The sequence below is a fragment of the Brassica napus genome, chromosome A3, assembly GCF_020379485.1.
Source record: "Brassica napus cultivar Da-Ae chromosome A3, Da-Ae, whole genome shotgun sequence".
Classification (NCBI taxonomy): Eukaryota; Viridiplantae; Streptophyta; class Magnoliopsida; order Brassicales; family Brassicaceae; genus Brassica; species Brassica napus.
In genome coordinates this window covers 2,502,442-2,528,627 of record NC_063436.1, presented here as the reverse complement: position 1 = coordinate 2,528,627, position 26,186 = coordinate 2,502,442, and the positions used below count along the sequence as shown (strand labels likewise).

At 40.6% G+C, this 26,186-nt stretch overlaps 5 protein-coding genes and 1 pseudogene across 5 annotated transcripts; 3 read left to right on the top strand and 3 right to left on the bottom strand.

Annotated features, from left to right (window-relative positions):
* Positions 1-5: 5 nt before the first annotated feature.
* LOC106431236 (probable alpha-mannosidase At5g13980) lies at positions 6-5,892 on the bottom strand. The gene is made up of 28 exons (XM_048770053.1): positions 5,518-5,892; positions 5,354-5,437; positions 5,134-5,222; positions 4,893-5,067; positions 4,597-4,803; positions 4,445-4,516; positions 4,250-4,363; positions 3,884-3,984; positions 3,727-3,820; positions 3,481-3,648; positions 3,326-3,391; positions 3,086-3,151; positions 2,929-2,985; positions 2,636-2,855; positions 2,417-2,556; positions 2,282-2,353; positions 2,119-2,178; positions 1,961-2,032; positions 1,792-1,839; positions 1,582-1,701; positions 1,456-1,521; positions 1,258-1,370; positions 1,090-1,174; positions 889-999; positions 707-802; positions 582-629; positions 438-506; positions 6-368 (listed from the first exon to the last, which is right to left on the bottom strand). The coding sequence occupies exons 1-28, from the start codon at positions 5,722-5,724 to the stop codon at positions 126-128; spliced, it is 3,063 nt and encodes a 1,020-aa protein (XP_048626010.1). The 5' UTR covers positions 5,725-5,892; the 3' UTR covers positions 6-125.
* Positions 5,893-6,212: 320 nt separating this feature from the next.
* On the bottom strand, positions 6,213-10,283 carry LOC106431229 (histone-lysine N-methyltransferase, H3 lysine-9 specific SUVH4). Its single transcript, XM_013872043.3, has 15 exons — positions 10,096-10,283; positions 9,639-9,974; positions 9,515-9,553; positions 9,392-9,446; positions 9,205-9,314; positions 8,931-9,107; positions 8,720-8,818; positions 8,513-8,611; positions 8,158-8,207; positions 7,983-8,071; positions 7,731-7,890; positions 7,418-7,523; positions 7,025-7,207; positions 6,700-6,930; positions 6,213-6,608 (listed from the first exon to the last, which is right to left on the bottom strand). The coding sequence occupies exons 2-15, from the start codon at positions 9,960-9,962 to the stop codon at positions 6,495-6,497; spliced, it is 1,836 nt and encodes a 611-aa protein (XP_013727497.2). The 5' UTR covers positions 9,963-9,974; positions 10,096-10,283; the 3' UTR covers positions 6,213-6,494.
* Positions 10,284-15,078: 4,795 nt separating this feature from the next.
* On the top strand, positions 15,079-17,328 carry LOC111198503 (annotated as a pseudogene).
* Positions 17,329-17,775: 447 nt separating this feature from the next.
* On the bottom strand, positions 17,776-19,422 carry LOC106431192 (chalcone synthase 3). The gene is made up of 2 exons (XM_013872000.3): positions 19,159-19,422; positions 17,776-18,895 (listed from the first exon to the last, which is right to left on the bottom strand). The coding sequence occupies exons 1-2, from the start codon at positions 19,352-19,354 to the stop codon at positions 17,901-17,903; spliced, it is 1,191 nt and encodes a 396-aa protein (XP_013727454.1). The 5' UTR covers positions 19,355-19,422; the 3' UTR covers positions 17,776-17,900.
* A 714-nt stretch (positions 19,423-20,136) lies between these two features.
* LOC111214308 lies at positions 20,137-21,688 on the top strand. The gene is made up of 4 exons (XM_022716949.2): positions 20,137-20,466; positions 20,544-20,705; positions 20,786-20,993; positions 21,066-21,688. Exons 1-4 carry the CDS (start codon positions 20,152-20,154, stop codon positions 21,590-21,592), a joined length of 1,212 nt encoding a protein of 403 aa, XP_022572670.2. The 5' UTR covers positions 20,137-20,151; the 3' UTR covers positions 21,593-21,688.
* A 215-nt stretch (positions 21,689-21,903) lies between these two features.
* LOC111214716 (ethylene-responsive transcription factor LEP-like) lies at positions 21,904-26,149 on the top strand. Its single transcript, XM_048770096.1, has one exon. It carries the CDS (start codon positions 24,005-24,007, stop codon positions 24,641-24,643), a length of 639 nt encoding a protein of 212 aa, XP_048626053.1. The 5' UTR covers positions 21,904-24,004; the 3' UTR covers positions 24,644-26,149.
* The last annotated feature ends 37 nt before the right edge of the window (positions 26,150-26,186 follow it).

Sequence of the window (26,186 nt, the reverse complement as noted above, 5' to 3'; positions counted from 1 at the left end):
GTAAGTTATGTGAACTCAACTCATCTTTTATTAAAGTTACTAAACGTCTAAAGTAGAAATACAAGAGGAACGAGGCATGAGACTCTTTATTCTTGAAACTCACTTATTTAGGCTTTGCTTGTGTCTCAAGCATCGAATCTGTATACGTGAGAGTGGGAAGGTGGACGCTCCAAGCGGATCAACACTGTCCTAATCTCCATAGGGTAAAGCTCCATCACTAGCTTTCTTGGATCTATTTCTCTTCCTCTCTTCACATTCTTCATTTCTTCACTAGATCCTTCACCTTCTACTTTCCACACCAACCTCTTCTTCTCCATCACGCTTCTTTCTTGATTTGCTGACAGGCTCATCTCAGTCACTTTCGCTATCTGTAACACACGTTTTTTTAATTATTTTCCACCTCAAAACAACACCATCTTTTTAAAAATGCTTGTTACCTTTTTGCCGGGGAATAGCTTCTTCAGTTCCACTGTTGCCACTCCTGAAAGATCTTTGTCCTCTCCCACCTGATACCACAAACCTCGGATGATTTATTCTACTACCAAACCCACAGACAGAACTTGATATTAATTTATTAATACCTCATAAAGATGAGCTAGACGCAGGAGCACGTTCCCATCATCCAGTTCCTGAAAATTGTGAACAAAACGTTATCTACTCAGTTCATCCAAAAGATCTATCACTTTTGAGTCTACAAAAGAGGCACCTGAAGAGTAAGAAGTGCGACATTGTCTGGTAAACTGTAGGATGAATCAATCCCCGAGAATGATGCTGCACCAAAACTCATCGGCTTTCCATCATCCTAAAACATTTTAAACATACGTTCTATAAATGCTTTAGACAGCTATATAGTAACACACTGGTTAGGCCTTTTACTCTTGTTTTCACCTGATGAGCAAAGGCCAAGAGGAGTGGGGAGTAGATCTCTTGTCCGAAAGTTCTTCGCCATTTTGCACCTTCTCCAGATGGATCGATTCTATAGTAATATTTTCCTTGGATCTGTAGTAATTTTCAGAACCTGCAACTTAGACCAGGAGAAACAGAATGTGTTCTTAAAGTGCATAATTTTTTTATAGTGTATGTCCTTACAGTTAGTCCAGTACACTTGTCTTTAACACACGTTGTCTCGTTCAGAGACTCAGCTACACCTCTAGAGTCATCTAGGAGCAGTCTCCTGTGATTTGAGGTGATATAGTCTGATTAGACCCATGGAGAGAACGTTAATGAATTTTTTTGATGTTGACTATTGTTCAATACCTATGAAGCATAAGCTCAACTTGTCCGTCCACAATGCTCGACCCTCCAATCGCTCTGTCCACCATCACTGAGAACTCCTTCTGACTATCTTGCAGGTATATTCCATGATTTATCTGAGAAGGAAATATAATTTATACTCAACTGATCATTTGCAGAGAATTGTAAAAACTACTGGATCAGTGTCAGTGATCTCCATACCGGGTAGTAATTTCCTGCAACAGGTTGGTTGACTTCTAGCTTCCAGTCTGAACGATAATCACGGATCTGCAAAACAATGTTTTAGTTCATTCAACTACACAAAAGAAGAGAAAATGGAGATCATACCCTTTTGATATAGTCACGGCCACTTGAGTCTGTGTAGAAAGTCTTGTCGCTTTTCAGGGAACTTGAGATCTGGGTCACGACTTCTTTGCCAACTCCATCTTTAATCGGTATATTACCAACCTACACACCCAAGATGATGCCAAAGCCTTTTACAATGGAATATAAGACATGAAAAGTGGTAAAGTGATAGTTAAATGTATCAGGGCTTACAATAAATTCAACTTCCACATGCTCCTTGCCCTTGTAAACTCTAGTGACCTACAGACAATGATAAAGTTAGACAGTATAAGAATCTATAGTCTGCACTTCTGCAAGAGTCTGTATATGCAGACACTTTAGTGTGAAAGAGAAGTACAGAACACACTGAGAGCATAGGTACCTGAGAGATCCACGGATTTATTTGTTGATGAACTTCATCCACCAGTGGCCCACGTATAACAGTCAAAGGAACCTGAAAATTGAGACGGTTTGTTAACATTGAAACTCTTTTCTATGATTCGTTTGAAAGATTAATATCTTTTAGAAGTGAGTATGAACCTGTCCTTCCGGTGTGATGGGGAATGTGCCATTTGGACGGAAAACATACGCACCCGAGTTCTAGTAGTTGCAAACCAGACAAGAAGGCCAGAGAAAACATGGGGTAAGTGTACTGAACTTTAGCCAGGAAAGGAAAGTGTAGAAAATAAAAATATCCACTTACCTGAGGTTCTTTGTCATTTGTTCCATTGTATGAAGAGTAGTAGCTAAACGTCTGTTTTAGTGGTTCTGTCATCTTTACAAATGAAAAAAGATTTATGGATCATTGCAAGTTAATGTTTGAAAAATAATGACATACCGAGGTTCTGCTGTTATAATAATTGATTCCTTTCCCTTGATCAGTGGAGAAACTAAGCTTCAGATGCTCATGACCAACGTCAACAGTTGATTGTTCGCCGTTTTGGTATCTGGAGACATGTGATTTGCTAGAATATCCACCTAGGAACAAAAAGTGATAATGGATCAAGTTCAAAAGCTTGTTACATTAGACCAAATAGATATGTCTTCACCATTGTACCTGTTTTCTTAGCAGTGGAGATAGTGTAAGTAGTGAAACCAAGAGGAGGCACAGAAACCGAAAACACAAGCCAATACTTTGGCACCTGCGTAGGGGCATGACCTAAGTACGCCTCCACGTGATAGCTCCTTAACGCCGCATATTCATCCGTAAATGGAACGAGCTGAGACTCAACTTCGTGTCCCTCAGAGTCATGCACCGCAATGTCTCCGTCCACAACCTACCAAAGATCTGTCAGATAGTTGTTTCAAACATAAAGTGATTTTTAACGAACAAGAACTTGACTGACTCACAGGAAGCCGGACAATGTCCACTCGCTTCCATCCTAGTGGATTATAAGCCAATACGGTCTGCAAAGAAGAAAAAGAAGAAGTGCAAGTTCAAGAAGGAGGCACAGATAGCTATAATAGATGAGATGAAAACTGATAGGAACAATAATTTTCTGCTTACCAAACTTTTTCCCTCGGATAAGTTGATTTCGCTTGCGGGGCAGTAACTTATGTTCAGCAGCAAACACTGAAAGAAGAATAGATGTAATGTAAGTCTTCACAATATATTATTTGTAATATTAGTTTCGTGATCGAACCAGCCAAAGGTCCTTTCCAGTTGAGCTAACGACGTCTGATTTCTTCACAATATACTGATAACATTCTTCCGAGAAAAACATATTAGCAAGGAGATTATTTTTACCTGTTGGAACGTTGCAGGATCTAGTTTAGTCAAATGAGCAAGAGAAGTGGCAACCACACTCTCAGCCTGCAAGGTGAACAGATCTTATTAACATGCATAAAGAGCAAACAAAGCCATTAGAGAACCACAATCCACAGAGCAATTAGGCACACTACCTCAACATAGCCTATTGCTAGTCTTTTGGCGTAATCATTAGCCACATGCTGTTTCGATGTACCAGAAACAGCGTCATGATGCTGAGCAATCGCTAAGGCATCTGCTAGCGAATCTGTATTAGGACCCTTCTCACTTCTCCCTTTGAAAAACTCGAGTTGCCTTGCCGCCTAAACTCTCCAAGTAACACACATGAATAAATATTACAACTTCAAAAAGTATTATTTGGAACGTGGAAGAACAAGTACCAAGTAGTAGCCACTCATCACTCTGACATAACGCTTTAGTGCTGGCCTACTTGTAAAATATCCCGTCCAGTAAGCATTTATACGGTCTGCGTAACTGAAAGTAAAGATTGATTCACAAGCTGGATCAAGGAGCTAGATAGTTTAAGATCCAACTCACGGGAAATAGTCCTCTGTTTTCAAGGGCCAAGCCTCATTAGCCGCGTGTTTTGCATCTGTGTATATGGAAGGAGTAGAGTAAAGAGCATTGATACGCCCATCCTGCAAATAATTAACGATCCACGAGTTAGAATTATCTCTTTTGGTGCTGCTATCCATCTAGTTTATAAGCGGCCTGACATGAGATTTTGGGGCTATAGGTGGTCTAATAAAAAGATTTCAATAATTTTTTTTTTACAAATTTGAGGGCTTGAAGCCAATGTTTCACTCGGCTTTGCCTAGAACCGGCCCTAGACCCTAGTCTATAAGTCCACACAGACAAACATCTAGAGACATAAGGAGGGACATAATAATTTCGATGACTTACGAGGTTAACATAGTGAAGAAGCTTGTCCATTTGACGAAACCAGGTGTGTGCATACTGGTACCTAAAATCCGTTCCCATGGTGAACATGATGTGATTTGTTCTAGTAATGTTGGCCTGCAGATATACCAAGAAACATGTAACAAAAACGTAAAAAGAATTCTACCAATAAAAAAAAGGAACACTCTCCAAATCTACCTGATCTAAAGCTGCAGCTACAAAGGCATTCACTCGCTCTTGAACATTGTAATCAAACAGGTCCGGATCATCCTTCAAGGATTAAGAGCCACACTTATCACAAGAACATAATAAATACAACGGAAACAGTAATCAACGGGCGAGGAAAGTACTTGGACAACAGGGGAATCATCGGTGATTTCATAGTAGAAGCCACCAGGTGGAGGTTCATAGTTCTTAGGGAAAGCACCAGCAAAAATCTGTGAAGAAGAACCGAGACTCTTAGACCCTCGCCAGACAACTTCAAGGCTCTTGTCCCCTTTACGCTTCTCCCTATCTTGGTAATCTATCCGACCAAAAAAGACTGAGTCGAATCCAACCTGGTGTTAAATCAGTAAACAAACAACATCTTCACACCTCTAAGATCCATACACAAAACATAAAAACTTAAAAGGAAGGGAGTTCTTACTTCAGCGCCTAGCAAGTAAGCCTGCACTGCAGAATGTCCAAAGGGATCAATCTGCCAACCGATTCTTGGAGTCACATTGAACTCTCTGATGATGAAACGATGCCCGAGAGTCGTCTGATCAATCATGTCTATGTAGTGTGGCGCTGCTTCATCATGCATACACATACCACCGTTTCTACAAAAAGAGGCAATGTTAACTTCCAAGTTACAAGGGACAAGAGCAAGGTGAAGAGACACATACATGTGCTCTAGCTGGCCTGAGCGGATAAGTCCCTTCACAATGCTTTTGATCTCCTCACTTTGTTCATTCCACCATCGCTGAAAAAACGCCTGCATTCATCACAACAAAGTAGCCATCATTCATCTTGAAAGATTGTGAATTTGTGATTGTTCTGCCCAAATCTTCATTTCATAAAAGCTAACAACTTCAATTAGGAAACAAAAAAAGAAACTAAATTTACCTGTTCAACATAAATGAATCTGCGATTCTTATCAGCCAGCAACGCAGGAACAATTGAATCCAGCACATTCTGAACACAAGCAACCTACAAGCAAAACAAAACAAAAACAAGGTAAGTGTACAACAGAATCTGATCCGTAATAAGAAAACCAGAAAGGAGTTGACCTGGATAGAGTTGTTAGAGCCGACATAGTACTGATCAACGGTCTTGAGCCAACCAACATCATCGTGGGAATGAGGAACCACATGGACATTAAGTTTACCTTGGACCATGGTATGTGAAGTATTGTAGACCATGTATCTTGATTCCACCCTTGAGGAGAAGATTCCCAGTAGCAAAACAACCCAACAGAGAAACTTGGAAAGATCCATTCTCTCAAACTCGAACTGTGCTCAGTCAACTCCCCAGTTAGAGTGACGATGAAGAAGAAAAGAGTTGCCCTTTTTAACCCTCGAAGCTAGTTTTTTTTTCTTTCTAAAGTGTTGTCCCTTTTTCTCTTGTTCTTTAATAATTCACATTGCTTACTTTATAATAAGTGACCCTTATCCATATACAAACCTTAGAATGGAGGTTAGGTTACGGTCCAACATACACATCATCATATCAAACAAAATCATCCCAGAAAACAACATTATTTCTGCAGCTTGCATCTGCCATATGATTCCATATTGAAGCAGCAAGCACGCGGACGCGTGGAACTTTATGTTAAAAGGGCCCACCAACCTACCAATAAGCCCACTATGTTAACATGGGCCTCAATCTAGCCCGTTATCTGGATGACTATGAGGCAGAAGCAGTTAAATGGGAGGAGCAGAGTCAAACCTACTTAAGGAGTTAGTTAACAAAAGAAATAGACAAATACCAAGTTCCTAAACCAGCAATAGATATAAGTTTATATACTGTTGGCCTTACAAGTTTATATGCCACTGACATAAAAGAGTTCAAGGAAGGGACAATAATGCCCAAAAAAACAGCAATAGTTAATTGCAGACGAATATGCCCAAGTCCCTAAAACAACATTGTCAAGGGGATCCGCTTGGGGGATAGTTTTGCCATGTACTCCCCAAAAAATATGTAGTCTTAATGAGATTCATACTACAAAATATGTTACCAATAGCCATATAGATTCTTCTACTCCTCGCTAGTAGAGGCGTTTTCTACAATTAACTGCTCCACAGTAGCAAGTAAGCTTTTTCACCTTCCCGTCCGGTCCATGAACGCTATCAAGAGTATATCCATAGTCGTAAGTCAGCTCCTGCAATAGAAGACAAGAGAATGCTTCAAGTTTCTGAATATAAAGAGCATATGTTCGAGTTAGTAACCACAGGGGATGAGTTTATCAGTACCTGCAGTGGTGGAATGTTGTCAGCTGCGAAAAGAACCACACGGGCAAGCTTGATATCCTGGTGAGAGCTCAGGACGCACTGGACAAAGAGGTTTGGTTCGCAGCTGTGATTAATGAACCTAGCAAAGTTCCCTGTTGAACCAGCGTCGATGCAGAACTCGGGGACACTCTCATCTCCATTGCTTTCACTGGCTTTGTTATCCGTTGGTACAGCTACGTCCCCTAGCCTTCTCTGTTTGCAAGAATAAAACAATATATTCCTCAAAACTAAAACATGATTGATTCAGTAATGATCACAAAGCAAAGTAATATTTTCTCTATGTTACCTGTCTTCCATCAAGACCTTGCATTGTCTGTTGACAGTCAATCTCAAATATGTAGTCATTGTCAGTAAGAGTATCCACATCGTCAGTTCTACGGAGGACTCCTATGTACTCACATACTGGTGAGCCAGCTGGTATGAAGTCCCATGATCTAACTGCCCAGCCCTTCTTTGGGGAACGAAAGACCTATTTGATGAAGCCACAGCAAAATAAACCAAAGGGAGATAATCAGGCTTCAGATTGTAATTTGTCTTCTAGACATAATAAGCTTTATTTCCAAACAACGCCGAAGATAACAGACTATATATAATGAAATACAAATGTACTTTGGTTCTTTCTACTCAAACAAAATCCAGCTTTAGTTAGTTATCAAGGTCTTGTTTTGACCAAACATACCTCCAGATGAAATCTTAATCGCTTCTGAGAGGTTCTGTTGACACATTCAGGCCCACACCCACAGTTTGGACCACATTCAAATACAACGTCTCGAGGCTCAATTAATCTGAAAAAGAAAAAAAAGCCAATCAATGTTCCAACTGTACCATTTACCGCAACAGTACACCAAGAGCCTGCTGGCCAGTGCTCATGGAAAGGAAGTATAAGACTGAAGTAGCAACCAGTTTTTACTTCTCTCATTGCAAACTTTAGTTCAGAACATTACGCAAAGGTCACACAAACTAATGAACAATGACAGCACAAGGAATATCACCTGCCATCATTAAGGTCGACATATGGAAAGTTTCCACCATTAAGCCTAGCACAAGCACATTTCTTTGAATCAGTGCAGCCGCCTCGGCAGTTACACCCAGCTGAGCTCTTTGGAATTTTGACATTGGGCTCAATCTTCAGAGAATTGATATATGTGAACCCTGAGACATGAAAAGAGGATAACTCAGCTCGTTAAATATAATCAATCAAATAATAATGAAAATTATTACTTTCTAGATCTGCTTCAACTTGCCTGATGATGAAAATGGTGTCTCATCCACACGATTGGTGGCTGGAATGCGCTTAGATTCTAGCCCATTAGAGATGTCCTCGCACACCAAGCTTCACAAAAAACCATCGGCATTATTTAATGATAAAATGAAATTAAATGTGTAATAATACTACATGGATAAAAGCTAAACAGATACCCCTGAATCTCGGAAGTAGACTTTGGTATGCGTCCGTACATAAAATTGACCTGCGATGACAAGAAACAAAAGTAGAGTAAAGTGCATTCTTTAGGCCCAGTAATAAGTCAGAACATAATAAATATAGCCAATGAAACAGAAGCAATCTTATAATCAAAATCATTCAAATACAAGTTTTGTAGTTTGTGAATGACCTACGCTTATTGTTGTTCATAATATGCAGGAACTATGACGACTTGAGGTAACTTATCAACACAATGCCACAACAGATATCCATACTAAATAATTAGAATACAGAATGACTTATAAAACGATTGCAGCTATCATAAATCATAAGACAAGGGAACAGACATACCTGATTAGTAGTTAGTTCTGGTTGTCCCTCCTTTCGTTTCAACTGATACTTGTACACCGTAAATCCTGAAACGCCTTTCTCTGCCCAGTACTTTACAACCTATACGAAGAAGGTAAGAAAATAGGACCAGAGTCACCTTTAAAATAAGATTACAGATAAAAAGGAACTCAAGAACAAATAATAAAAGGGATATATATGTACAAGTACCGTGTACAATCCATCATAAGTGTATACTCGTTTGCTATAGCTGCTTTTGCAATTGTGACCACGAATCACTCTGACAGACACCCCATGTTCAAAGCAATTCTGAGAAATGGAAGCAAGTAATACATAAGTAAGGAGAGTTAAAAATAAAATCTTACATTATAAAGAAAAAGTAGATTGCATTCATAATGAGAACATTAAAGAGAAAACAGACCTTTAAGCCCAGATTCCCTCGAACTAACTCTTGATCCTTAAACTGACGTTTATCACCAGTTAAGTTATGCCCTCCCTGACCAGTGTAAGTCACCACATCTGCATTGTCTAGGTCATCCTCGTACTGCCCCGACATAACAATGGAAACAGCAAGCGGAAACTGGTAAGCAGCATAGTCCTGCAGGAGAAAGAAAAATAGCAAAACCAATGAATAAAAGAGAGGTTACAATGTACCTTATAAATATGATAAAAAAAATATTAGAAAAAAAGGGTACTCTTTGGTATTCGGCTGCTCCCATATAATCTATGCCATTTAGCCAGTGGCTATGGAAGCCTACAGCAACCATTTCGGCTCTTGAGAAGAAACGGTGTCCAACATCAATACCTGCAACAAGCAAGTTGTGATCAGGGTATCACATCAAACCTTTGAACAAGAAAGTAAAAGCATAAACACCAACCAACCTGGCAGGTCACCAATCATTTTTCTTGGGTACAACACTGCATTGGCTTTCATCACCTGGAAACAACATACATTGAAGGTTACAGAATAGAAGAAAATAAATAAAATGTAACAACAATACTTGCCTCAGTGACCCCCTTCAAGTCAGGTCTGCTCATCTTACCCTATAGACAACATTGAACCAAACACAAGTCATCAACAACAACAACAACAACACATCAGAAACAATTGCGAGGAAAATGCACAGACCTGGACCATGAGGAGATACTGCGTGTTGAAGAACCTCAGATTCCTCCTGACTTTGAGGTGAGGATCCTCTTCACTACCGTAAAAATCCAAATTGTTATCATTCCCATTCCGCATTGTAATTAGGGTTCCTTCATTGGTGCTAACATCATCTTCCTTGGCGTCGTCACAAAGCTCAGAGCTTTGATCGCTGAGGAACTTAACCCTCTCGCGAGCTAACTGTTCCTTCTCGTCACGCTCCTTTTGTCTCAGCTCCTGAACACGTGAGCTCAATCGACGCTCCTTTGGCTCCTCGGGACTCTTCGCTCTCTTCCTTCTTCCAGCCATTTGATTTTAACCCTAAACGAAACCACGATAATCACAATCCGACACGTTATTAGGGTTTCAAATCGAGACACGATCGAGACAAGACAAGGACGAGATTCAATGATCTGGAGATGAAACGAGGAGATTAACGAACCTGTAAATTGTTGTCAGGAGATTAGGGACTGGAGAGAGTGATGAGAAGCTGTCACCAGACGAAGGCGTGTGGAGACAAGAAGGAGATATTTTCGCACTTGTGGATTTTGTTTTTGTTTTTTTTTTCGGACAATTATGTCCTTTTTCCAGCTGTTGCAACCTTTCAGTTTCCCTCCAAAGATAAAATTTTGGCGGACGACGAAACGAAAAAATAAATAGTTTCTATTGGGCTTTATAAAGCCCATATTTCCAAAGGCCTAGTTTTGTTCCAATAAAGAAAAGATCTGTTCGGTTCGGTTATGTGTAAACCGAACCAGTGGTCCATGGTGGCAAGGCAGCAAGGTGTGTTGACGGAGACCCAAAATCCTCCTCCGTCCATACAAATCTCTCGCTCCTAAAATGATTTATGTTCCTTGATTATCAATGTACAATACATCGTCAAATATATACACAATGTCGTTCGTCTGTTCCACTATTACAGGAGAACTAATATAACAAACTTATGTGATCCAAGGATCTCGGAGAATCTTGTTGAGCATATTCTATCACCCCCCCCCCCTCAGTCGAATCGTTGGGTGACCGGACGGAGAGACTGTGCTTGAAGTCGTTGAACAGTGAGGACGGGAGTCCCTTAGTGAATATGTCCGCAAATTGAGAAGAAGATGGTACATGTAGTACTCGGACTTGTCCCATAGCCACTTTTTCACGCACAAAGTGTATATCTATCTCTATATGCTTTGTTCTTTGATGTTTGACAGGGTTGTTGGAGAGATAGACCGCGCTGATGTTATCGCAGTACACAAGTGTAGCCGTGGTCAGGGGGCAACCTAGCTCGAGTAAGAGATTGCGTATGTAGCAAGTCTCCGCAACCACATTTGCTACGCCTTTGTATTCAGCCTCAGCACTAGAGCGAGATACCGTGGGTTGTCGTTTGGAGGACCATGACAAGAGGTTGTCTCCCAAGAAGATACAATATCCAGAGGTAGAGCGGCGAGTATCCGGACAGCCAGCCCAATCTGCGTCGGTATAGGCAGTCAGTTGCGTAGACGTGGACTTGAATAACTGAAGACCTTGGTCGAGAGTGCCTTTGAGGTAACGCAGGACGCGCTTAAGAGCATTCAGGTGAGGTAGTCTTGGGTCATGCATGTACAGACACAGCTGGTGAACCGCGTATTGTATGTCTGGACGAGTAAGTGTAAGATACTGCAACGCACCAGCAATGCTTCTGTATTCAGTGGGATTATGAATGGGATCACCATCGTCTTGTGATAACTTTGATTTGAGGTCCACCGGTGTTGTTACTGGATTGCAATTCTGCATCGACATACGAGCAAGAATATCTTTGGCATACGCGGATTGAGTCAGCAACATACCTTTGGAGTTCTTCTCAATTTTGATTCCAAGAAAGTAGGAGAGGGGTCTGTCGTCTGACATTTCAAACTCAGCTTTGAGCAGATTTGTGACTGTGTGTCTAAGCGCTGGTGTTGATGCCGTGAGAAGAATATCATCGACGTAGAGGAGGATGAATGCTTGATCGTTTCCTTTGTTGTAAACGAAGAGAGAGTGGTCGCTGTTGCTTTTGTTGAAGCCAAGCTTTGTCACAAACTCAGAGAAGCGAGCATTCCAGGCACGAGGTGCTTGTTTCAAGCCGTAAAGAGCTTTTTCGAGTTTACATACGTGATGAGGTTGAGACTTGTCGATCATTCCCGGTGGTTGATGCATATAAACTGGTTTGTCTAACCTGCCATGAAGAAAAGCGTTCTTTACGTCGAGCTGATGAACAGCCCAATCGCGCTGCAAGGCCAAATGTAGAACCGATCGAATAGTGACTGGTTTAACAACTGGACTGAATGTTTCGTCATAGTCGAGGCCTGCTTCCTGAGACTTGCCGTTAGCTACCAATCTTGATTTGTGTCGAGTTGGGTTGCCATCTGCATCAACTTTATGCTTATATAGCCACATGGAACGAACAATATTAGTATCGTTGGGGCGAGGTACGAGCTTAAACGTCTCATTCTTAATTAAGGCATCGTACTCATCAGTCATAGAAGGATTCCAGTTTGGATCTAAAAGTGCTTTTAAATGACTTGTAGGAATTGGAGAGATTGAAGTAGAGAGCAAGGAAGTGACCTGTTTTTGTTTTCGAGTGCCGTCTCTGCTCCTTGTTGTCATATGGTGACGAGGTTGAGATGGAGCAGGAGGAATGGTCACCGAAGGAATGTTTTGTTGAGTGGGAGCGGAAGTGATCAAAGGAGGAGGCTGAAGAAAAGGACTCTCAAGAATGGATTTAAATAGAGGAGAAGTTTCTGAGAGAGAGTCAAGAAAATGATACTCTTCTTTCTTGTTGGCAAGAGGCTGTGCCGTTGGAAAGATTGTTTCATCAAAGACCACATGACGAGAAATAATGATTTTCCTTGTCTTGAGGTCTAAGCAACGGTACCCCTTATGGTTCGCTGGATATCCGAGAAATAAGCAAGGAGAAGAGCGAGCTGCAAGCTTATGAAGATGATCATAGTTTATGTTAGGAAAACACAAACAGCCAAAGGTTTTTAGATGATCATAAGTAGGCTTTTTATGGAAAAGAATAGTGTATGGCACTTTGTTGTGTATGGAGGTGGACGGGAGGATGTTGAGAAGATGGACAGAGGTGTGAAGAGCTTCAACCCAATAAGTAGGTGAAAGGCGAGCTTGAAAGAGAAGGGTTCGGATCGTATTGTTGATGGTACGAATCATACGTTCCGATTTCCCATTTTGTTGGGATGTGTGGGGACAGGAAAAACGTACAACAATGCCTTTGGAAGAGAAGAAGTTGTGAAACTGAGTGTTGTTGTACTCCCCACCATTATCACATTGTAGTGATTTTATTTGACACTTGAACTGCGTTTGAACATAGTTAGTGAAGTGTATGAATTTTGAGAACACTTCAGGTTTTCTACGCAAAGGAAACACCCATAAGAAATGTGAGTAGTGGTCTAAGAAAAGAACATAGTAACGGATTCCACTTAAACTCGAAATGGGTGATGTCCAAACGTCTGAATGAATCATCTCAAAAGGTGATGAAACAGTGGTTTTTGATTCATAAAATGGAAGTTTCAAGTGTTTACCCAACTGACAGGCTTCACAAATTTCGTGAGATACATGTTTATTACAAGAAATAGAATTTGAAGAAATCAAAGAGTGAAGAGAAGCTTTATTGACATGTCCGAGCCTTTTGTGCCAGAGTGAAGATGGGGCTGCAGTCATGAGAGCAGTAGCCGGTTTATTGAAATGACTTGGTAGAGAGTAGAGGTCGCCATCACTCTCACTGCGGAGAAGAATTCTCCTGGTGCTGAGATCCTTTATTGTAAAGCCAAAAGGGTCAAATTCAACAGAGCACCAATTGTCATTAGTAAACCGACGTACTGAAATGAGATTTTTAATGATATTAGGAGCAACAAGGACATTTTTCAAAGATAAAGGACGAGAATTTGCTGGAATAGAAGTAGAGCCAAAGGAAGTAATTGGAATTTGAGAACCGTTACCAACTATGACTGTCTTTCCGGTGCAGTCTTTAAGAACAGAGTTAAGCATACCTGAGGAAGATGCCAAGTGTGCTGTTGCACCAGAGTCCATATACCAATTTGCCGCGCCAGGGTCTGCAATCGTCATGGTGTTGAAGGCCTGTGCGAAATCGGTCGTTGGTTGAAGCGGGGCATTAGCGAAGTGAGCTTGAGGAGGTCGTTGAGGCTGAGACCCAAGGATTCCTCGCGTGTCCTGCTGTGCCCATGGTGTAGGATACGTTGGCCACTGTGGCATTGAGCCGGGGTAGAATGGTAGAGGCCACTGAGCGTTGTTGTTGTTCCAGTTAGGATTCCAGTTGTTGTTCCATGGCCGTTGATTGAAACCACCGCGACCACGTCCTCGATTTTGCTTGCGGTTGCCTCTGTTGAATTTTTGTTGCTGAGGTTTCTCTGTGGAGGCAGTAAGAACCGTAGAGGAGGAGGCAGTATCAGTAGTGGCTGGCGCTTTTTGTCCACGTTTAAGACGTGTTTCCTCATTCAGCAACATTGATTTTGCGATGTCAAAGGCTGGAAACGGATCTTTGTGTTTGATAACGTTGGTGATGTTGTCAAACTTCTCCTTTAGACCATTCAGTAGGTACATAACGAGAGTCCTATCAGGGACAGGAGCGTCGAGGTTGGCCAAGAGGTCAGAAAGAGATTTGAGTGTTTGGCAATACTCATGAACGGATCGGTCTCCTATCTCGGTGGTGCGCAGATCGTGATCCAGTTGCAAAGCGCGTGCCTCTTTGTTGTTCCTAAACTGATTCTCGATCCGCACCCAAATGTCCCTCGCAGTCCCGCCGGTCTTGAATGTTGAGCGAAACAGAGGTTGAGTTAGGGTTCCATAGAGCCAAAGTTTGACCAGTCCGTCACGTTTCATCCAAGGAGTGTCGTTGTCATCCGCTGGTACGCTTGTTCCGTCGATATGACCGACGACGTCAAACGCAAGGCAGTGAGTGTGAAATAGCTCACGCCATGCATCATAGTTGTGGTCATCGAAGTCCAAGATGATAGGAATGTGGGACTTGATGTTAGTGACGCCAAAGGCCCTTTCTTTTACCAGAGGATTGACCGCCATGGAATTGAAAAAGAGAAAGATCGATGAGAGAATAAGAAGAGAAGAAGAAGAGAAGGAGAAGAAGAAAGACGAGGTCTCAAGAGCTATAGCTCTGATACCATAAAATGATTTATGTTCCTTGATTATCAATGTACAATACATCGTCAAATATATACACAATGTCGTTCGTCTGTTCCACTATTACAGGAGAACTAATATAACAAACTTATGTGATCCAAGGATCTCGGAGAATCTTGTTGAGCATATTCTATCAGCTCCATTCTCTTCTCTGCGGCCATTGACTCTCTCTCTCTCTGTATAGGTATACTCCTCCTCCTTTTGCTTCCCAGCTTTTTATTCAATCTCATCACTCTCTTCTCCAATTCATTAGACTTGGTTTATTGCTCTATTGCATTATTGTATTTCTTCTTACCCCTTATCTTCACTTTCTCCTTCTGGGTTTTGTCTGAGATACACCAAGAGATTGAATTTTTACTTACCCAATACCGCTCTCTTCATATTCAGCAGTAAAGGTCAGTACTTTTTTTGTTTCAGTTCCATCCATGAATCAGATGTTATTACTTCATCTTGGTCTCTCTTGTTAGACTGCATGAATGTTTGTGGAAGAAGAACAGAAGAAACTGAACACTCACTGGTCAGTGTTACTTGTTGAACAAGCAGCTTCCTTCATAATGCCTTTAGTTCTCTTTTTTTTTTGTTAAACTTCAGTTCTTTCATGCAGGCTACAACTGGTTAGAGATCTTCCTGCAGCATATGCAACCTGGAAAAGGCTGCAGTCACAAAAACGAGATGTAATCAACTCTGTGGGAAGAGAATTCAAGGACAAAATCGATCCGTTGATGGAGGTTTGCTTTCACGATAAACATGTATTATACATAGTTTCTGCATTCCAATGTTATTAACTCCTTTCTCGGGCACAGGTGCACTCTGCAGAAAGTTTGAATCCAAACCAGAGTGGTGATTTAGCACCAGACGATGAAGATTCTGGAAGTTTTGGTCAAGTTAATGCCAAGACTCACTCCCTTTCAGAGGATTCTTCTTCTGACGTTGACCAAATCACAGATTCAGGTCGCTGCGTGCAAGTTGGTACCTATCCCTCAAGAGGTTTCGTCACCAGATTGTGACAATGGCAATCCAGAAGATACAGAGAAAAAACAATATTCTTCTCCAAGCAGGTATCATCATCCCTTTAATCGAAAGGATGCTGAAGCAAATGATTATTCCAGCTCAATACAAAGCCATTCTCTCCCACAAGCTTCATTTTCTAGTGACCCCCACCGTTCCAGATCTCGAAGATACAATTCATGTAGGCAAAAACTGTGTACCAGAGGTGGAGAAGGCTTCGTTAGTCACTTCAAGCCATGGAGAAGAGTTGCAGTTTCTTTCTGGTGGAGATGTGTGGCAGCCACTGGGTGGAATCAGGCAGTCCTACATTGGCCACCAAGCTTACACCCCCAGTGGTGGATTGTCAATTATACACCATCCTGAAGGTGGTGAAGATGAGAAAAACGGTTTCATACACCTTGAAGAAGTTAATGGAAGGAAGATGTTGCAGCCTAAAGCAAACAACAGCTTTGGCTCTTTCCCTAACAACAACCAAAATGAACTGCTCCAGTCTCTATTTAAAGGCCAAGGTGTGGCATCTCGTACCACCACTGAGCAGCTTCGCTCTCTTCTTAATGTCCCGGAGCATAAACAAATTATGAACATTGGTTTTCAGCAGGAAGGAAGCAGCAATCTGATGGAGGGGGGTCAGTTTCCTGGTCAGTTCCAGCATCAGATGACTGCACCACAGGGACTTTCTCAGGACCGGCAAAGACATGTTGATGATATCTATGGCCAAGGAAGCATGTCAGAGAACGTTTACTATGATGGACGTGGATTATTGATGCAGCGGCCGGACTGGAACACCAGTGTTGCTCAGATTGGAGTCACCACACAACAGCCCCTGTTGAACGCTGGCCCTTTGCTAAATCAGAACTGGCAATTTAAGAGCATGTGGGAAAGCCAAAGCAATCATACCGGGACGACCGAGAGAGATCTGAACCTTCTCAGGGGTGCTACTAACGCTGAGCCGATCATTCATAGGGGAGCTAGTTCAGATCAGAGCTTATTCTCTGTTTTCTCCCAGTGCAGTCAATTGCGCCGCTCCAGCTCTCCTTTTGAGCCAGAAAGATCGAATGGTAACTATGAATTGCTGATGGGGGGAGGCACAACTCAGGTAGGCAGCAGTTTGGTTCAGCCTACTCACAACCCGCTTGATTACTTGAGCGGTAGCAACCCGGTAGCATCTTTGATGCCAGAGGATTCAACGTGGATGAACAACCAGCGTCGCCAGAACTCTGGTGGTCTCCATGACCCACTAGGCAAGCTGTATCCAAGGTCATGGAATCCATAAACCATGTTTTTGAAGTTTTGCATTTCAGAAGACGCACTTGGGGTCATCTTTAAGATTATACAAAACTCAACATGGGTTTCTAAGTTTCTATTTTTTTTTAATCTGTTCATGTACATAGAAAGATACAGAGGAACTTTTGTTTTGTACATATTTAGGTTCCTGGTCAGTTCCAGCATCAGATGATCTTACCTTTTTATATTGGTTTTTACATTGTCCTTTCACCTTCTCTCTCAAGTTACTGAATGTTCAATTCGTTTTCACGTAAACATGTGAACTTTCTTTAATAGTATCTCAAGTCTCATTCCATTTGTTTGGAGTAAACATGTCTACTAAAAAAAATAACATTTTTTCTTATTTTCATCTAATAATAGAGGAAAATAAACCATATATTGGTGCAATTCCATCTCTATAATATTGTTATTCTATTTTGTAAGAAAAATTAGGATTGGGTTCTTTTAAGTATATAGAATATTCAAATGTGGGTTTAAGATAAGATCATATGAAAGCTTACTTCTTCATATGAATACTAATTATTTGATTGTTCATAATGACACAGCAAAAGAGAAAAAAATCTAGGTCTTACTCCACTGGACATTTGATATTGTATCAAAAAGACAGAAAGACAATTAAATTGAAAGAACCCATCTCAGCGAGTCCACACACTTCACACTAAATGAATTCTTCATTAGTTATTGGCATTACATATTCCATATCAAATTGAAAAACATTAAAAGACACGATGCTGGGAAGTATGTATAGGTTGGTAAGGCATATAGAAAGAGATCTGTTCAAACAGGAACGCTGTGCAAGACAACAGTCTCTACGGTGAGACCTGGTCCGAAACCAAACAAGACACCCCACTCCAGACCTTCTCCCGTCGTGGCCACACCATCTTTCGCTGACTTCCTCCTCATCTCATCCAATATAAAGAGAACGCACGCGCTCGACATGTTTCCGTACTCACTCAACACCTGACGCGTGGCTCTCATCTTCTCTGCCTTGAGTCCTAGCTTCTTCTCAACCTCGTCAAGTATCGCTGGACCACCAGGGTGAGCTATCCAAAAGAGGGAGTTCCAGTCACTTATCCCTAGCGGTTTAAACGCTTCTTCAAGACTCTTCTCTATGTTCTTGGAGATGAGCCCAGGGACGTCCTTGAGGAGATGGAAGGTGAGTCCCACTTCCCTCAAGTGTCCATCTATGGCTCCATCCGAGTCGGGAAGAATGGTCTGAGCCGCAGACACCATCTCAAAGATTGGCTTCTCCCCCACGGAAGCATCAGGATCCGAACCAACGATAAGCGCAGCGGCTCCATCACTAAAGAGAGCCTGTCCAACGAGGGAGTCAAGGTGAGTGTCAGAGGGACCACGGAAGGTGACGGCTGTGATCTCGGAGCAGACAACGAGGACACGTGCGCCACGGTTGTTCTCAGCGAGGTCCTTGGCGAGACGGAGGACAGTGCCGCCTGCGAAGCAACCTTGCTGGTACATCATGAGACGTTTGACGGAAGGACGAAGACCAAGGAGCTTGGTGAGCTGGTAGTCAGCACCAGGCATGTCGACTCCTGAGGTGGTGCAGAAGACAACGTGTGTGATCTTGGACTTAGGCTGACCCCACTCCTTAATGGCCTTCACTGCCGCCTCCTTGCCTAGCTTAGGGACTTCAACAACCACAATGTCTTGTCTGACGTCGAGAGAAGGAGCCATGTAGGCGCACATGTTCGGATTCTCCTTCAAGAACTCCTCGGTTAGGTGCATGTGTCGTTTCCTTATCATCGACTTGTCACCTGTTATAGTAACAATACAGTTGTTAGTTGTTTCAAGGCATAACCAAATGAAAAATCGGTTGAACCCCATTTTTTTAAAAAAGAATATACATAAACATAAGCTTCAAATTTATATTTTTTAAAATAATATACATAAGCATAAGTTTCAAAATTATTTTTAAAAAATTATTAACCACACTTAATAACTGGTTTCCAAAAACAACTTCTTATTTTTTGAACACTACTATCTAAATAATAACAGAATAAAAATTATTAAGACATACACATGCGCTTGAACTTCTCCTTGAGGTCAGTCATGTGTTCACTGTTGGTGATGCGGAAGTAGTAGTCTGGATACTCCGCTTGGATCACATGGTTCGCAGGGTTGGCCGTGCCTATAGCCAAGATACCTGCGGGACCATCAGCTCTTTGTGCCTTTCTGATCTCATCCAACGATGATGACGGCCTACTCATCACCATGTTTTACAAGAGTTTGATAGATGTGTGATCTTGTGTAGTATGCAAGTTATGTGTATATATTTAGAAAGCAAACGGTGAGTGAGATTATATAACAAGAGGACAAAGGAGAAGGGGGATGGGAGTGTGGTAGGTTGAATGGATGGGCAGATGGAACATTACGTGTTTCTCTGTTAGGTCTCTTTTCTGTGGCTCTCTTTATTGCTTCCCTTTTATTTCGTTACTTACCAAGAAAATTGAATGGTTGGTTACTTGGTTTGATTGATTTTACGTTTTACACAACAAAAAGACATTTATTTATATGTTTGTATTTATTATATTATTCGATGTGTACGTCAAAGGATACGTCAACTACGAGGGGTTAGGTGTGCGTAGTTTCTTCACCATACTTCCTACACATGCATACTTAACTGCATCTTAGTAATCTAATTCTCCTTCTTCATTTACCTTCTAATCCTACAGCTAACTAACTAACAAAGATTACGTTAGCACTTCTCGTTTCTCTCCCCATCCACCATAATGATATTTGAATAATTGAATCCACTTAGTTAGCTGACTTTGAGCTTGTCTATGTTCTTAACCATCATCGGATGGATATTGTTAGTAGCCTCTTCTGGCTAGTGTAATCTTATCTTAGATTTAGATCTAACAAAGTTAGGTAATCAACGTTGATCTAACATCTGAATTCTTGTTTATTTCGAAATTTGATATTTTATAATTTAGAAGAAAATAAAAATCTGCTTAGTTTTAATTTGATGGGTTTAAATCTTATAATCAAATATGGCCCACTTAAACTCTTAATGGGCCACATCAACGAGCAAATCATTGGGCTTCAAAAACCAATTACCATAAGCTCAAGGCCCATAACAACATCATTGAGAAATGAGACGGAGGTTGGATGTCGCCGACGAGTGCGTGACGACGGGATGCAAACCGGCAACTGCTTCCGCTGCCGTCGAACCGGCCACTGGATCAGCGACTGCCCTCTCAAATCCAACGCCGACGACGATCCTCCTCCACCGTCGATCCACTGCCCTTGCGGCGGAGGTCTCTGCGAAACCAAGCTCTCGAACACTCACGAGAATCCCGGAAGAAGATTCTACAAATGCCCTGCTGTTCGTACTTCTTTCACGATTCCATCGAATCAAACGCGAATTGAATTCTCTCACTTAACGATTTGAATCTCTCTCAGGCTCAGAAGTGCGCATTCTTCAAGTGGTGTGACAAAGCAACCGACGAAGATATCAGATTCCGCCCCGCCTTCACCATCCCCGATTGCCCCTGCGGTTCTGGACCTTGCCGGAGAGTCGTGGCTGACTCTGGACGAGCTTACGTGCAATGTGGCGTCAAAAAGGTTTTTTTTTTATTTGATCAATTGATAACTTTTAAGCCTTAGAGTGTGTATGGTTTTATGAAAGTTAGAGTTTTTTTTAGGGTTTTGGGGCTTGTGGATTCTTCAAATGGGTGGATGATGTTGAGGTGAGGTGTGATGCAGCTGATGAGATTGGTTTCTGGGAGGAAGCTGATCTTGTTTTGAGTGATGTGGAGAGCAGTTTCCTTGCTGCTGCTGGTGTACGGGAGAATACAGAGGATAACTCTTCTGTTTCTGATGTACATTCTGCTTCTGCTGCTGTGAACCAAGGTGATTGATTCAGTTACGTACAAAGTTTGATTCTTTTTGATGTATTGTTGTGTCTCTCATGTTGTTTATTAGGTATCCTTCTGTCTGATCCGGTTGTGATTGAGCAACTACATGGTGATTGTGCTCTTTCCAAGCGTAGTGTGGAGGAAGAAGCAACGAGTGGTTTGGGAAGAGATACGGTCTCTAACGGTTCTGTTGCGAAACGTGAGATGATATGCTATGAGCAAACTGTGGAAGAAGCTGAGTGGTCATTCCCCGATTTGGATGACCTAATGGAGCAATACAACTCAGAGAAGCTTCGGCTGGAGAGTGTTTCAGCGAAACATGCACAAGTGTTGAGTGAGTTTATGAGTTCATACAGTCGGTTAAGGTTACTTCATGAGAAAACTGGTAATCTGAGGAAACTGTTGCTTGAGACGGAGAAGGAGATGGCTTGTTGTGAGGCCGAGGCATTGGAGCTTGGAGCGAGTTGCCGGGAAGTGGCTGGAGAGATGGCTGAGGCTCAGAATAGGATGCAGGTGATGGCAGCGATACTAGGAGATGAAGTGGAATTGTTGAAGCAGAAAGAGTTTGTTGGTAGGAAGAGAAGAAGATGTTGAGCTTACTCGTGAGTGTCATTGTAAGTGTTGGAATGTAACTATTACTGGTTACACTTATTTTAGCCAAGTAATTAATAAATTCATTTAACTCCTTAATACACACACTTTCAAGTTTCAACTATATCAGATCATACAACTTATACAAACAAGTTCATTGGATCAAGGGATTGATTGATTTTCAGGTTTAGATAAGCCAAAAACACATTTCCTTTGTTTTAAAACTTCTTAATGTGGTTGAGAATTGTGAATCTACATAGTGCGCTCATCACATGGTCGCTTGATTAAAAGAGTAATTAGATGTGAATAAGACAGGATAATTGTGTAGGTAATGATTAGAAAAAGGATTAATGATGTTAACCGTCCAAGAGAGTGTCTTTCCACGTTGGGCGCACATGCGTTCTCGTCTTTCTTACTTGCCTACTAAAACACCATTAGAGGTCCAAACCCATAGATACTTGATCATCAATAGTTACATGATAGATACTTCGACATTGTAAATGAATTTATAGTTCACCGTAAACCATGAGAAGGCAGTATTAATTTTGTAAAGAAAACTAGAATAAATGATAGGGGAATAAAATCAAAAGGAGATATAGAATGGAATCGTAAAATGTGAACAAGATTCAATGTATCAAGGCTTTGAATTAGATATATAGAACTAAACGAAACAAATGAGAGTTGGTCAAAAGGGGGAACATAAAATGATAGGACTTGTTTTCTCCAATGAAATTAAGATTAACTATGAAACTCAAAAGCATAAAAGATTGCTCACATGCAACCCAAATTCATTTGTTCTTAATAATGCATGGTTATAAATAATGTTTTAAAATAAAGTAATACAGAGCAAACGGATTTGAATGGATTAATTTGGTCAGAATATATATTAAGAAATCGAATTTAGGAAGAGACTATTAGAAAAGTAAATGTTAAAAAAATTGATAGATGCCTTGGGGACTAAAACAATAGGGAGATGAAAAAGGGTGTGGCCTATAAAATTGAGAGCACATGCATCACCCCTTGTTGTTTTAAATTATTCTCTGGTTTATATAACACCCACTTTGGATTATTGTACATGTAGACTAATGGGAGTATATTATAAAAGAGAATAAGAATAATACGATCCACCATCACCGTCCCTAACGTTGGTCGTGTAGCCATGCATAACTGGTCTTTGGTCTTCTTCTTCTGACACAGAATAAGATCGTCTTAGAAAGGCTACCACTTGCTTCCTTAGATACTCTCGTATCAAATATGATTATCATAGTTTTACCCCCAAAAAAATGATAATCTTTCTCAAAGACTTTCTCTTTTAATTTGTGTTAGTCAAAAGTCAAAACCCGACACTGGGTGATTAATTAGTTTTACAAGATTTATACGCATATAATAGATGCTTAAGTAATGACTTCATGATCCCATGATTAAGTCGACTACCTTCAATCATACGGCCATCATTGCGCCCTTTCTTTCCCAATTGTTTTATTATTTTTGAAACACCAAACTCATTGTTTTTCGAGTTGTATGATTGATAAGAGGAAAACCGTTTACGTTTCATGAAATAATTAGGAATTGCTTCTCTTTTTCTCTGGAGAGTGTATGATTACAATCGCAGTTCATGCATATTCCATATCATTTAAATTGGACCATCACATGCAATAGTATTTGGATATTCTCCGAATTTAATAGTTTACTACTGCCGACTACGTTATTTATCTATAATTTTTGTTTATCTATCAACTGCGAGATCATATTATTAGACAAGTAAAGTTGGTAGCTAAAGTAACATGCTAATCATGGCTCCCCTTATCATTCACCATCTTTTATTTTCAGCTTATTATTGTTGACGAGTGATGAGTACACAGAGATGTCAGATGTATCTAATTATAATGCTAACTCATTGCTATATGCATTTATTTTTAATGGTTTTTCTTATTATTGGTTCGCTCTCATTTGTAACAAAACCAAACTCCTTTGTATTTTAAATAAATTGGAGTTAATATACTAGCAGCTATGATCAAAGTTAGTCCGATCTAAGCATTAGATTTGAGCGGAACCATTTATGAAATCACTAGTATACAATCCTTGAGAAATGAATAAAACATGCTACCAAGTGGCAAATCATTTGATAATTATATATTTCGATTGACTGATAATTGATATATCATAGCCTCATAGGCCACAATTAACTCAACAGCAGTGCTGTTTTTTTAAATGATGTTCATATTGGAATAAAGATAAAAATATATTTATATAGAATATAAAAATGAGAAAAGGAAAGGAAAGGTGCATGCAGCTCTTATATAAAAGGGTTGTCAAAGGGATACCAACACACATTCCTTCCCTCATTTTTCTTCTCCTTCAACTAGAATAAATAATCTAAACCGGATATCAAGAATATAAACCGGATACAGAACGATGAACACATCCAAGACCAAGAAGAAGCAAGAAGAGGTTGGAACAAAGTTTCTTGGGGTAAGAAGGAGGCCTTGGGGAAGATACGCAGCTGAGATAAGAGACCCAACTACAAAGGAGCGTCACTGGCTTGGTACTTTTGATACGGCTGAGGAAGCTGCCTTGGCCTACGACAGAGCTTCTCGGTCCATGCGTGGCACTCGTGCCCGAACCAACTTTGTCTACTCAGACATGCCTCCTTCCTCCTCCGTCACCTCCATTGTTTCTCCTGACGATTCTCCTCCTCCCCCTCCTGCTGCTTCTCCTACTTGTCCAAATGATCATGTCGATTACATGATGATGTTTAACCAATATTCATCTACTGACTCGCCAATGCTACAGCTCCAGTCTGATCATGTGGACAGTAGTAGTTACATGTTTGGTGGCTCTCCTTCTTGTTATTCTAACAGCGGCTGCGAGCTGCCTCCTCTGCCGAGCGACTTGTCTAGTTCTTGTTACAGCCAACAACAATGGAGCGTGGAAGACTTCTCCTCCGCTAACTATTTCGAGGGTGAGTACGTCCACAGCCCAATGTTCAGTAGAATGCCTTCGGTTTCTGACTCCTTGCCTCATGGTTTCAACCACTTTTATTCCTATAATTAACATCTTCTCATCCATATTTAATTTATTTTCACCTTTGTTTCTTTTTTTTTCATCATGTTTAGCCGTCCTTGATCTCTTTCTATGATCAAAGTGACTGTTTGTCTTTCAATAAGGAGTTATCCCTTTTGTATCTTAACCAATGGAAAACAAAATTTACATGCATATTACATATGGGCCTTAGAATTCAAGGCCCCAAAATGCCTGATGGGCTATGGCTTGACATGACATACTCTGTTTATATTATTCATGTTCGTTCCTTATGGTAGAACTAGATTTATAGGTTAGACATACTACATTTTTGGTTTTTTGGTGTATATAATAAGCTAATGTAATCCGAAATGTTTGGCATACTAATTAGGGAGGCCGACTAGTTAATAAAGAAGACTTGGCCCTCGAGTCATTTGCTATAATAGGCCAAAACTTAGGCCCAGATGTATCATGTAATGCATCTGCACGGTTCGATAATTTGAAATCTAGAGTACGTGTGGGACTGGGAAGGGTAGTGGTGAAACCTCCTTAGTGGTTAAGTCATGGAGAAAAAAAAGAAAAAGGTTGTTTTTTTTGTCACAAAAAAAAGGTTAAACAATAAAATGAGAGCTTGAAACGGCCAAAAAGCAACGTTATGGTGGTGGTGCGAATATTTATGTGTATTATTCGCTCTTTCTATTCAATCAAATGAAAGTTACGTACATGTCTTAAGATATCGTTTCCGTAAGTCACATAATCTACTACTTTCTTTGTCAATAATATATATCTACTCCAGAAACACCGAGACGGATGATGATGAGTACATTACATTCACGCAAGTTATTGGTGTTTGGTCAAAATATATCGAGACTTGTCTGAAATCTTTCTCCAGACATTACACAACAGAAAAAGGAGGCGCGCGAATATGATAATAGTAAAAGGCAACAAAAGCTAAATAAAAAGAGAGAAAAGTAAAGCGTTTTAGCCTCAATCAACGGTAACGTATCTTAATTTATGAGGTTCGTCTTTCTTTTACTTTTGTCACCAAGAGTTTGCGGCAATGGTTGACTAGTTATGCATGGGAACAGAAGTAGCAAACAATATGAAAGAATATTTGTCACTGTTTACACCTTCACATTTTTTTTTTTTTTTTTTTTTTTTTTTGAATGAATGTAAAATTTTATTCAATCAAAACTTTAATTACATCAAGTGCTACTGTTATGATCTTCATATACATATCAATAGACTCTCAAAACTCTACTTTTCTGTATGTCAAAAAGAAAAACTCATGTAACTCTTGAGCCAAACCACACACTCAAGCCTTCCTCAAGGTATTGTTGCCCCGTTCCTTTCACAGCAAGAAGCTTCAGTCTTATCACTTTATCAACCCATTTAATCAGTAACAATTCATCTCTTGGTTGCTCTCCATGCCGACGAGCATTGCGCTCCCTTCACATTTCTTCCTTAACGTTGAATCAAACCTTGTTCATCAACTTCAAACGTCTTCATCATCATCCATTACAAAAACTTCATTTAAAAGGATAAGATTGTGAACAAAAAGATGGTTTGAGTAGTG